The sequence below is a fragment of the Epargyreus clarus genome, unplaced genomic scaffold (assembly GCF_041222505.1).
Source record: "Epargyreus clarus isolate Ecla_fem2 unplaced genomic scaffold, WU_Ecla_fem_2.2 ptg000011l, whole genome shotgun sequence".
Taxonomy (NCBI): Eukaryota; Metazoa; Arthropoda; class Insecta; order Lepidoptera; family Hesperiidae; genus Epargyreus; species Epargyreus clarus.
Window position 1 is genome coordinate 4,540,894 of NW_027332219.1, and position 13,848 is coordinate 4,554,741.

The 13,848-nt window shown below is 33.2% G+C and overlaps 1 protein-coding gene across 2 annotated transcripts in view; it reads left to right on the forward strand.

The window, feature by feature from the left end:
* Positions 1-13,848, forward strand: part of rst (irregular chiasm C-roughest) — a 130,474-nt gene that overhangs the window by 67,913 nt on the left and 48,713 nt on the right. For both annotated transcript variants that reach the window (XR_012102707.1, XM_073077789.1), the window contains exons 4-5: positions 2,735-2,815; positions 10,736-10,887. Coding sequence is in view for 1 of the 2 variants with exons in the window: in XM_073077789.1 (XP_072933890.1) it covers positions 2,735-2,815; positions 10,736-10,887 (233 nt within the window). In the remaining variant the exon portion in view is untranslated. The remainder of the gene's footprint in view (positions 1-2,734; positions 2,816-10,735; positions 10,888-13,848) is intronic.

The following is a 13,848-nucleotide window of genomic DNA, read 5'->3' on the forward strand; positions in this document are numbered from 1 at the left end:
GGCGTGAGTCGAACCACAAAGCGTGAATATTGTTAAATAACTTTAAAAATATGTTATAATTTAAAGGTGGTAGAACCCTTTGTGGTTCGACTCCGGCGGCACCACCGCCACACCTATTTCTACCTAATAACAGCAGAGTTAGGCGCTGCTGTGTTCCGGTTTGAAGGGTGTGGTAAGGGAGACAAACTTTTCCGAGGCGTTCCAGCTTAGTCCTCAGGGGTAGCGACGCATCTGTGGCTGACCTCAGGTAGGAATATCTAATCCTATGTAGGGTTGATTACAGATGTCCATGGGCGGCAGTAGCCATTTACCATCAGGTGGACTGCATGCTCGTCTGCTACTCTTATATTATAAAAAAAAAGGTTTATGTTGTAATTTTACTTACGAGTACATAGTACCTCATGGTAGTCATCTTTAATAACAGCGACCTTTAAGAGGTTTATGTTTGCTTGTGAGTGCCTCGAGGTTTAATATTTTAAGCTCTTTGCATCGTAGCTTAAAATTAGAACTTTACAACACTAATACCTCATCTCATAGGTATTGTATAAATAAATGTTTTCAACCTTAGAGATGGATTACGCCTAGTAGAGAAGACTATCCTGCGGTGTGAGTCCGATGGCACCACGAACACACCTATTTTTGCATAATATTCAACACTGCTGTATTCTGGTTTGAAGGGTGTGATAAGGTAGACTTTTTCAGAGGCATTCCAGCTTAGTCATTAGGGGTATCAAAAAAATCGAAAATTTCACACACTCGAAAAATTCACCCTGTATATAACAATACTCAGTGTCTACTTGAGTTAAGAATAGTAATTTACTTAAATAAGACTTGTAATGTAAGTTAATTTAAATAGGATTGCGATAAGTTACTGTGGAATGGTTTATATGCAATATTGTAAATATTTTACATAAAACATTGCGACTTAATGTTGTATGTAAAATATTGATAAACTTACGTAGAGGTACATTGATAAACTTTATATCAAAAGTTCGCATCAAGGATCATATGCAAAGTTCCAAAGGTGCATTGTATATACAAGTTATGCCTTTAAGGTCCCTATACATTTATAAAGTTATCCGGGCATATGTAAACAGTTATGATATTAAATTGTGCTTTGCCCGAGTGATATAACTTCGAAGTTTAGTTGAAGTTGCTTCGATGGGAGTTAGGTATGCTCTATGATCTATGTAAACGTTACATTACTAAATACACGATACTATGTTTACTATGTATACTTTAATACGTTGCTTTGGAAAGTCGTTAGAAATAATCTTATTTACTAAATAAATAGGTGTGTTTAAACGCTTTATCTAGCCGGGGATCGAACGAGTTCATTTTGGCGCATGTCCTTGACGCGCAGTAAAACAGGATGTGTTTTTCGAAACGAACTTGTTCGATTCCGGGCTGAGGAACTAGAATTTTTAAAAAATGTTTTTAACAGTTTTGGTTTTTATCAAAATCGTCCTTATAACTCCTGTCATCAATTTTCGTTTATATTTTCGATTTTGGCCATCCACGCACACTTGAAAAAATTACCCTGTATATAATACCTATAGTTGTCTATTTGAGTTCAAGATAGTCGCAACATTAGATAAACTTACGTAACAAAAGTTCGCATCAAGGATCATATGCAAAGTTCCGAAGGTGCATTGTATATACAAGTTATGCCTGTAAGGTCCCTATACATTTATAAAGTTATCCGGGCATATGTAAACAGTTATGATATTAAATTGTGCTTTGCCCGAGTGATATAACTTGGAAGTTTAGTTGAAGTTGCTTCGATGGGAGTTGGGTATGCTCTATGACCTATGTAAACGTTATATTACTAACATACACGATAATATGTTTTATATGTATACTTTAATACGTTGCTTTGGAAAGTCGTTATGAAATAATGGTATTTGCTAAATAAATAGGTGTGTTTAAACGCTTTATCTAGCCGGGGATCGAACGAGTTCATTTTGGCGCATGTCTATGACGCGCGATAAAACAGGATGCGTTTTTTGAAACGAACTTGTTCTATTCCGGGGTGAGGAACTAGAATTTTTAAAAATTGCATTTAACAGTTTGGTTTTTATCAAAATCGTCCTTATAACTCCTGTCATCAATTTTAGATTTTGGCCATCCACGCACACTTGAAAAGTTCACCCTGTATATAATAACCATAGTTGACTATTTGAGTCCAAGATAGTCGCAACATTAGATAAACTTACGTATCAAAAGTTCGCATCAAGGATCATATGCAAAGTTCTAAAGGTGCATTGTATATACAAGTTATGCCTGTAAGGTCCCTATACATTTATAAAGTTATCCGGGCATATGTAAACAGTTATGATATTAAATTGTACTTTACCCGAGTGATATAACTTCGAAGTTTAGTTGAAGTTGCTTCGATGGGAGTTGGGTATGCTCTATGTTAACGTTGTATCTCTTAGTATGTTGATACTATCTTTTATATATATCTATACTAATATTATAAAGAGGTAAAGCTTGTAACTTTGTTTGTTTGTAAGGGCTAATCTTAGGAAATACTGAACCTATTATCAAAATTCTTTCACGATCAGAAAGCTACACTATTCAGGAGTGTTACAGGCTATATTTTATTATGATTTAACAAAAAGTTTAGAGAAAAATAATGGCATTGTATATCAAGTCACCGTTTATACGTGAGTCATTAACAATTTGATAAGCACCAAGTTATAAATGAACTTAAGGATGTATTTTCTCACAGGTGACTACTCTTTGGACATCCGAGACGTAACGCTAGATGACGACGCCAAGTATCAGTGCCAAGTCAGCTCTGGAGCCAGAGGTATGTATATTTTAAGTTCTTTTTTACTCCACTGCGGAAGATAATGTTTTTTTTATAATTACACTTAAACGATGAGGCAGACGGGCTACCTGATGGAAACCAGTCACCGTCGCTTATGGACATTTGCAATATCAGAATTATCGCCAATGCATCGCAGGCTTTGGAGGAGAGGCTTTTTACACCTTTTTGGAAGAGCTCCATGTCATAACAATTTTTATGTTTCCGACTTATTTAAGGGCATCGAAATACATATATTCTTTGGAAATTGCTTGTCTCTTGGTTTCTATTTGCTACTGGAAACAAATGTACTTGCATAAAAATAGAGACATGGAAAATTTTACAATACTTATTATAGTTTAAAATATCCGCTTTTCATCGTAATAATTACCCACTAAGCCATATAACTATAAAATTGCAAAAGCAAAATCCTTTTTTTTCTTCTCCGCTATACAAGTGTAAATGCTGTATTTTTTATCATCATTACCAACTCAAAAATGATATCTCATTACATATTGTATATCACACTACATGTCCCACTACTTGGCAATAACTTCCTACCAAAATGATTGGAGTTTTAAACATAGAGTTCTCATGTACATATATTATATGTGTTATGATCAAACATTTCAAACGTCCTTATTCATGGGAAAGCATATCAACTCGTCAATCCATAGAAATCTCACGATACGAGTGTAATTTAAACCATAACTCATCGTAATTATGATTACAGACGTCCAAACAATCTTGTTAACATTATTGGTGGCTGTTTGTTCTAAAAAAATAACTTCCAAACCTCCAAAGCAGATGAGGCTAAAGCCTCGTGTAATGTAACGCTGTTTCAAATTAGAAGCGGACGCGTTTCTGTGTTGTACAAAATTAGTGAATGATTTTAAATATAATTAATATTTTGGCGCTTATTTCAAAAACTCTGGAAAATAATGAAGAAATAAAAATAATCAAATAATTCGATTTTTTCATGATTTTCACTACAATTAAGTGAATAAAATGCATTATTTATGATTTAATTCTCTTGAAAGACAATAGCTCAAAGTATCAAATAAATTAGATTGGAAATGGTAATTATTGAAGAATCTTTCGTAAACCTCAGCCCAACGCGGGCTTATATCGCCCAAACTATTACCCTCTCTGAGAGGATACTCATGCCCAGCAATGGGACTATAGATATGACAATAATTTCGTAAACATACATCGATTTGTTATACCAAATTGATACGAAAGTGAAGATTATTCAAACGCAAGTTTTTATGATCTTAAATCTATCTATCATATAAAGTGATATGATAAGATAATCTGATCGCTAATATCTTTCCCTTGGACCATTGAGATTCTTTACGCGAGTAACTATTGTTTTCTTTCTTGAGCCGACACTGGCAAAATTGTGTTTGCTTTTAATAAATTGAAAATCTTACTGCGCATTTCTTTTTTCTCCGAACCTTATTCTTTTCATTCCCTTTTGTGTAGAATTTTGGCATTTTTTTGGCATCCCCATTACCGATGGAAGTATCGCTTGTGCTGCGTAATTTGTTTTTAATATCTCCTTCATTTTCCCTTTAACCTTTATCCCGTTTATTGGTGTATTTCACATTCTATTTATTTGTATCTGTTGCTAATTTATTTATATTGTTCCCGATTTTATCATCTTTCGTTTCAAAGCTTAGAGATAAGATAATTCGTTTGCGCGCTTTATTGAATACACGTTGGTAATGGGATACTGAAATAGATTCGAAAGGGTCCTTATCCGTTTAATTTAAAAGTGATTTTACGAGTGTTATTTTGGGAGGCTCATCGGTTTCATTAAAGCGGTGTCCGGGGCAGTGTTTTAATTTGGTCGCTACTTAAACCGAGGTTTGTTCGTCATTAATTAAATTATCTACCGTCTGACCGCGGCTTGCTACTATGTGATTTATTACATACTAAGCTTCACCGACAGCTTAAGTTGCGCTTTTAGTTTTAAGTGCTAAGTCAATTTGTTACTAGGGAACTAACATTTCTTATTTTGGTATTTTTATGTCGTTAACAGTTTATGTGATAAATTCGAACGATTTAATTGATAAATGATTAGCTTGTGTCAGATTTATTATAATGAAAAATTGCGTTTGTGCTACTTAATTGCCTTATACTGTAAATCAGAGTTAAAGTAAACTGTGGGTTTAAATTAATCTCAGGTGCAGCGGCATTATAAAGTTTTATAGTTTCCTGTTAATTCCATCAGATCAGTATAATATTTTCTCAGTATTACTCTTAAGGGTGCTAAAAATAGATTCATTGCCAATAACTTGTATATCATGGAAATAGCTACCACCACCAAATCAATTGATTTTATTATTTGAAAAAAGACGAAAAAAATGTATATTAGGCGACATTATAATTTGAATATAATTAGTTTTTTGAAAAGAAACACGTGTTACATATATTTCTCACACTTCAAGTTCGCTTTCAAGTCCGAAAAACCGTTTAATTTTGAGTGAGAAATCTCATTAAATAGTCTAAGTAGTCTTCCCCTGAAAATACAAATTGCCTGAATGAAAACTACACCTTCCTATTCAAAGAAAAATCTCATGTATAAAATATTAACGTTAGATATTAGACAGCGGAATCTAAATATGAAGCATGAAAATATTTTTACGTTTCCACGAGATAATATATACTCGTAAGATTGAATTGATTCCTATCTGAAATTGGCCTTTGATGCGTCGCTACTCCTCAGGACTAAGTTGGAACGCCTCGGAAAAATGCGTCTCCTTACATCATTTAAACCCAAACACAGCGCTTAACATTGCTGTTATCAGCCTGAAATAGGTGTAGCAATGGTGCCTCGGAAATCGAATAACAAAGATTCTACCACCTAATAAATATAAAAGTGCTTATTGAAAACGTTACCTCCCCATTTGATAATTGCTCTTAACAATTTGTCCTTACATTTAATTGTCAATTTTGCTTTGATTCACCACAATTGTATTGTCCTGGATTACCGTAAGACGTTTATGAGAATTTATAATACGCTCTTCAGTCAAGAACTTCGATCCTTTCAACATCAAGTGGATCTTCTATTCAGGTCGAAAAGGTCCATGAAATTAATTTACATAGGCCCTTTGTCATTCTTCCCTCTTGATATTGTCCTTTTAACAGTACTTCTACTTTTAGCCTTTTAACGTGGTCTTTTTAGTTGAATTTTTTTGTTGTTTCCATGGCAATAGATTTAATTTAAATTTTAATATTAACGATTACTAATTCATATATTTTTTTGGGTATTTCGGGATGCTTAAATGCCTTAAATACAGTTAAAACTTTATGCCTAATTTTACGGCTTTCAATTTTAATTAATTTAATTTTTAGAATATCTTAATATTCTGATAATACACTTGAATACAATAATATAGCTATTTTTAGAATAATAATATAGATAATATGAAGAGAAAATATCATCTTTACTTGACTGGTTTATCCGAGTTAATCGCATTAATCTCTTGGGTTTATTTGTCTTTTCCGGAAAAGTCCTTTATCGCCTCTCGTTCATTCCCGACCGCAAATTATCTTTATTTTATCTCGTGTCTGTCGTGAAGCCATCAAAGATTAAATTAATCCTTATACTGCATTTTATCTTTTTAATGAAATATAGTTTCAGTAACATATAATTTCACAACCATATCAGACTAATGTAATCTTTTTCTGTATCAAATCATATGATTTTTATCCATATTCGATAAAATATAATAATATCTTATTTGAGTTATATTTTAAATAATTTAACTTCTGAATTATATATAATTCATAACCAATACATTATTTTCTGCAGAACACAGTTCTATGGAAGTTAGGTATTTACCCCTGAACTGTTAGAGTAGGTCGAATTATTTAATATTATTATACCACCGCTTTAATGATTAATGTATTTGATTTCTACACTGTTCTTACCTCACTACAGGACACGGATTTCTGCCCACTTAGGAAAATGTCTAAAATCCATACTTTGTCATGTAACTCGGACACGGATTTAAATTCATTACTAATTTCACTATCTTCATTACTGATATTGCTTATCATCTCCATTCAGGCTCTCAGCAAACGCTTCAGTATTTCCTTTAATTGGATGTACTTCTGTATCTACTGTATCTCTCGATAAATATGAAGTCGATCTGTTTCCGTGATTTATACAGAAAACTCAATCATAGCTCAATGATAACACCCATGAGCGTTCGAAACTAATTGGATGCTTTCGCTCTCGGTCCGGTTTTGTTTATCTGATTTTTAATCCGGTTAACTAAATTCCGGATTTGGGGAAATATTGTCCGGACTAGCGCAATTTGTTTTAGGTTTTCCGCGAGTGTATTCGGATCTGGAATCGTTGATTGGATTGTCGCGTTTGCTGGACTGATATTAGATTTATGTTAAGCATTTGATCCGTTAGCATTTAGCATTTTTCACAAATTCAATAGTATGTTGAGTTGATAGGGTATAGTTTCAGAGTAGTTACTTAAAACTTTATAAATATTTTTTTAATTGGTTATATTATGAATTTCAGAAAAATACTGTAGTTATGCCATCGGTATTCATGTATATTGAATTTCAGATACATTTTTTTATTATTTATCTCGTATCTATCGCGCTAAAATAAAATCTATACATCACATACATTAGGTATATATCCAAACCATCAGGAATCTACCTACTCATTAGTCAAACCCATATCAAAATCCTTTACGTAGTTCCTGAGAAATGAACACACAAACTGACAGTTTGATGTGGCAATGAACTTTGTTTCATTAATAAATGTATAACTATTATTACACTATTAATGTATTTGTATCGACATAATACGTATCAGACACAGGTGCTTGCCAAAATATTGTACAGAAAAATATGACCTTGTCTGACACGAAACGTTTTGTGTCTGTAGATATCAATGGTTATAATGTCTTAAGATGGTTGTTTTAGAGTTTTTAGACACTAATTAGTCGCTTTTTCTTTTGTTAGAGATATTAAATTTTGTATATCTTAGCCTTAGAACCATCAAAAGTAAAAATAATGAACAACGCCCTAATTTCTACGAACGCCAACGTACAAAGAAAAGAATAGGAAAAAATTAAACCCAAGTTTTTACTATTTAGACCCTGAATAAAACCAAAAATCTTTTAAAAATAAGGCTGTTAGCGTAGTTAGTGTAGCGTAGACGTGGTTTTAAAAAAAATAAATTTCGTTTGCGTTTATTCATATTTTTAATTTGGAATTTATGTTTGAAGATTTGGGGGCGATTTCTTTTCGTTCCATTTAAGGAAAGTTTTCCGGCTAGTTATAAAGATCGATGGTTTCCTGTATTCAGTCTTACTGAACATTTTCTATGAGTTAAATTAGTTCATTTGTTCATTAAAATTCGTGACACTGCCCTATTGCACTTTAAATAATTACTAAAGCTTTTAAACATATTTTGTTTGTTCGTTTGTTCGTCTGTTTGTTTGTTCACAAATGTGTTTCTTAAAAGTCCATCTGTTAATTATTACAATTAAAAAGTAATTTCGTTACTTACGCAAGACACTAAACCAAACTTGAAACTTTGAAAATGTCTTTGACTTTAAGGTTTGTAGGTAACTTTTACACCTTTAGTACTAGGAAGAGACGGTAAACGGAAGCTTTTAAACATATTTTCCGAGACAAAAGCTGAACAAAACACACAAAAGCTCTTCCCGGTATATATTACCACTTTCTCGAGATAAGTATTCATATTTTTTGCACATAAAAGTATCATAGTACATGAGAGAATAGCGTAGTTTCAGAATTATAGTTCGCGAAGAAACTACCGCCCTCTAACGCACTAGCCTGAAAACTAGATAAAAGATTTACATAAAAGTAATGGAACAATGTTTTATCTGTACAACGGACAACTGGCTTGCGGCGAAATTGTACAACTTCGCACTATTTAACTTGCAAACTTAGTTGGGGGGCTGTTCAACTATCCGAAGGTCTCATTGTCTTTGGCTTGAACCATTAAATTGTGATTCAGACCCCAGTTTGTACTGCGGCCGCTGTTTCGCGAAACTTTAGGCTCTCTGAGGCCCAACTTTTGATTATTTAGGACCCTTTTATGATACACTTTCATGTGTTTTTAATATGAGCGTCAGTGAAAATTACTTCATTTTAATTTTAAGTTTAATTGGTGTTAGGGTTAAAATTATATTAAAGTACGTTTTTTTTTATGAGATCGCTCCGTTGTCAAAATTCGATCATAATTGTAATTTTTCTTTAGATTTTTTTATGGCAATAAAAAAAAAGAAAAATACAGGTTCTGATTGCTACGCTAGGTTTCGATTCCAGTCAGAAAGAAATTTAAATAACGAATTTAGGTTTCTCCTTTAAGTCTTGAGTATTTTTATAAATCTATTCTAACTATTCTTATATAAACAGTTTTTTCTTTACTAATCTCGTTTTGCAGCGAGCCTATAAACTTAACCAAATTAATAAATCTTGATCCCTATGAACGAAAGTTATAAGATCCACTGTTATTATACGAGGAAATAAAAATCAATAATGATTTATGGTGGTAAGTGGGTTTCTCTGTATTGAAAATAAATTGAAAACTTTGTGCGCTACGGAAAACTATTTCAGAAAACTGGAAACTTATAGTCTAATGGATGTTTTTATATGATGTAATAAAGGTAATCTAAGGTAAAAAGAGTAGTTTTATTTATGCTGGCAATAGTTTTTGTTGTCTTGATGTAGCCACTGCTGTTAGGTCATGGAATTCAAATGGGAATTCTACTTGAAGCCTCTATTCGAATCCATTTGGAAGCATACGAATAATTGAGGGAGATATTTCTTGCTCACTTCTTTAGATCACCAGTCCATCTATTCGGAAGGAATTCTGTCCCTTTGTCCCCAAATGAAACTTAAGGTGCATAATAATTAATTGAAGAACTCTTTCTGGATAGTAGAACTCTTTCTGGTCCGACTGAAGCGGTAACCAATTTCTGTCTATATTACGTGACTGCTCTCTAGTTCTCATATTTATCATCGATCTGCCGTAGATTGGTCTAGAAAAGTCAATTTCTGATAGAGCTTATTTAAACGAAATTAAATTCATAACTTTAATACCTACTTTCGTCGCCTTGGAACCACTCCAAAACAATAAAGCAATCTCTCTTATTATACCTACAATAAACAGGATTGTGTATAAATTTTATCGGTCCGCCCGCAACGTACGAACAAGTGATAAATTATTAACTTCGTTAAAAGTCCATTAAAACTCGGCGCTGAATCTAAAAGGGAAACCAACCCACTAGTTCCCAATTCTAAACACAATAATCTAGTTGAACCGCAAAACTACGCTAACAATAAACTCGGCCATTTACAACAAAAATATAACTTGGGAATGAAGAAGCAATGAGAAAGCATTACAAATTCAAAATGGAGGTCTCTGGAATTTAATTTATTTCTAAAGGAATTAAAAATACAAACGAGAAATATGGTAAAGTAACAGAAAGTGAGGTAATAGAGAAATATATGGTGATATTGGTAAGTACTAAGACTACAACGCACGTATGAAATTATTAATACGCGGCATACTCATGTTTGTCGTCAATATGCCCAATAGGTATTTGTTTACCTGTTTAGATATAAAATAGTGATCTGTGTGGAAAAATAACACGATAATATTTATAAGGAGTGATCTATTACTTTAGACATTGTTACCATAATATCCTGCAATTTATAACGTTTTTCTTTCGTTGTGTTTTTTCTTTTTATATTTATAGCTTATTTATATCACCTGTCCTCTTTTAATTTACCAAATCTCTTAACAAATACGACCAACAATGCATCTCCAAAATGTCTCCTCTTTAATATTTCACGTTATTCAAAGTAATGTATACTATGTTCTCGGCAAATAAATTAAAACTCTTTGTACAGGTGAACCCGCAATTAGGTCACGTTACGCCCGCCTCACAGTCCTAGTTCCGCCCGAGCAACCTAAAATAGTGGAGGGGAATTTCTACTCTACAACAGAAGACAAAATGATCAAACTGGAGTGCGTCTCAGTTGGAGGGAAACCGCCAGCCGAGGTAAGTGCTGATCGTCGAAATATATTTTAGGCTATCTACATACTCACGTCTAAACAGTAACAGTGTTGCTTTTTCGGTCTTAGGTTTATAAATGCATTTTTTGCTCTTTATTGTTTTCATTTGCTGTATCGCATTTAAAAATCTGAAAAAGTAGCTGTTCGTCTTAGGGCTTCTTTGTATATCTTATTTAAAGTTTTATTTCAATGTCCTAGTATTACAAGGTGATATTTACTAGATAGATTTTATAAAATATGCTTTATTAAAAACAAAATATTATTAATTTATTTCTTGTGTGGACCTAGTGATTTATGATTTTAAAAAACCGAACATTTTGATGTTAAACATATTTATTTGTCATTTGAAACATATCCAACTATCCAATTTATGCTGTCTATCTAAGTTTTGTGAAATAGTGGCAGAATTGCACATTGAAGTCGAAAGTTTGCCGTCAGCCTTAAAGCAATTTTCAGTGTATGCTAAAACGTACAAACGTCATTTTGGAGTGGAACTAGAGTAACCAACGGAGACAGCGATTGAAAATCTAGACCATTCAGAGAATTTGATGAGATTTTTGCAAGAGAACGCCGTTTCGACGTTTAGTAGGTTACCGACTTGTCAGCTTTTCAGCTTTCATTAATGAATTCTACCGATTTCTCATAAAGATATACATTCGCATTTCTTTCATTAAGAATTCAAATTTTAGTTACAAATAGAAATATATTTTTGGGGCGTCATTTTTCCCCTTACTTTTTCTGGGGCATGTCAATCACTTGGTTCCAGTTGTTATGTCATTGTATTACAATATGTAGACTGTTAGAGCACATGGGATTTAAAATGTCCAAATCAGTATGCATAATCAACAACCCATATTTTCATAGTACAATCATTACGGCCTTTAGCTTTTGACGATCAGTATATTGACAATAATGAATAAGATAGGGAAGAATACCAAATCCTCAAAATAAGAAAGATTGAAGCCTTAGTCCACATTGTCACCTAAATCAAAGATGAAATCGAATTTCAATACTGTCTCTTTAACCACCTTTACCGTGACTAACATGCAGAATTTACTCAATTTCATTACTAAAGTTCATGCGTTCGAAATCGCGGTTACGAGTTAGTAGCTATAAATGTGTAAATTCAAAATCAGGCTTAGGAACGCTCAAGCCTGCATTAGAAGTGGAAGCCGTATATTGTTTTAGTACAATGCAGATTAGACTGTTTGAACACAATGGCGAGCTTTCGACTAGTTGAACTGAAGACATAATTTAGGGATAGGTATAGGATTCGTAGTTCATAACGTGAATCCGATAGTGTTGTGTAGGTATCGTTTCTACATTGTATTGTATTACGTAGAAATAAATTTGATACTGTCTCTTTCTTTAATTCTCTTTTTAAGTTTTTATCTTTTACATGATTTCTTTACATAATTACATGATTTCCGTAATCTCTGAAAACTGCAGTAGTATCTTATTTTGCATTTTCTAAAACGATAAAATTGAATTTCTGGATCGTAATAAATTCATTTTTTTTTACCCGAAGACAACCCAATTTTTACCAAAGTATATAATAACTATATTTTGAGATATGGTCGTAGATGAATGGTCGTTACAAATATGGTCGTAGTTAACAAAAAATATGTTTTTATCACAATACACACGTCTATGTAGGAAGCGTACAGACAATGAAGTACATTACATACATAACAAACAGACGTAACAGAAATAAGTATATAAAGTAATTCAGACTTAGAAACACTCGAGTCGGTATCAGAAGTGGGAGTCGAAGATTGCTTTAGAACAATGGAGATTAGACTGTAGTTGAGTACAATGGCGGGCTGCGACTTGGGCGAGATAGAGGCTTTGAGGGCTTTATCATCGCGGGAAGTGTCATGTTCATTTTCTGTAGGCATTAAAGGAAATAAAGTTATCATGGAACCATTATTGTCTTGCTGACGTATACGGGTCGCTTCTGCAGAGTCAGAAGGGTTAGATCGGAGCTAGTTGTTATAAACTGTGACAGCCGAGAGAATTGGAATTCTCTCACACTCGGTGTCCATTATTCGAATTCCAGATGAGTTCTTAATTTTTCGAATTTATGTGAGTTCTGTTAGAGGATCGAAGGTGTCTACCAACAAACACTTAGCCAGTGTTCTAGACTATGACGTATATCCTCATCATTCTTAGAGAAGATCTGTGCCCAGTTGTGACGTAATAATGAGTAAATGAATAAATGTTGAGTTGTTAAATTATCATCTTTGCGAGTATTATGAAGGTATATGCCTAGGATTTCAGTCCAGGGCGCTAGATTGAGATATTTAGGCTCTGCTGTAACTAAAAAGTCTCATTAATATTTTTAATCTCTTTAGGGGATGGTCAAAAACCTTTGTTACTTTTCTTTGTCGTTATACATAAAAATCTTTACTACAAATCTTCATACTTCTCCTTCAAATGTTTTAAGCTGTGCATTGTGTGACAGTTTAAGCTTTTATTAAGTAAGAGTTACATTTAAATAAATTACTTTTATTACTATAATTAAACGTATTTTGGCGAATTTAGTCCCATCAAGTATGCCAGGAGCACACACTGCCATCGTGTAAACACGCAACACACCAGTGTGATGTCTTAGCACACAGCAAATTTATTACTTGGTAATAGTTGATCCCCTTTTGTGAATAATTAAGCCTACCAGTGAAACATTTGCGGGTTGGTGACGTCAGTAATTATTTGGGTAGTTTAATTTATCTCATTTGCTGAAAGCATCAATTGCTTATCTTATTTGATCTTAGAAAACATTAATTTTTTTGACGACAAAATATGATATTCAAGTTTGGTGTTATTTTTTATATGATATAGAAATAGCAGTCGAGCATGCATTTCATCGAATGGTAAATAGCTACTGTCGCCGATGGAAATCTGCAATCAACCCCAGATAAGATTAGAGTTCTACATATGATATGCC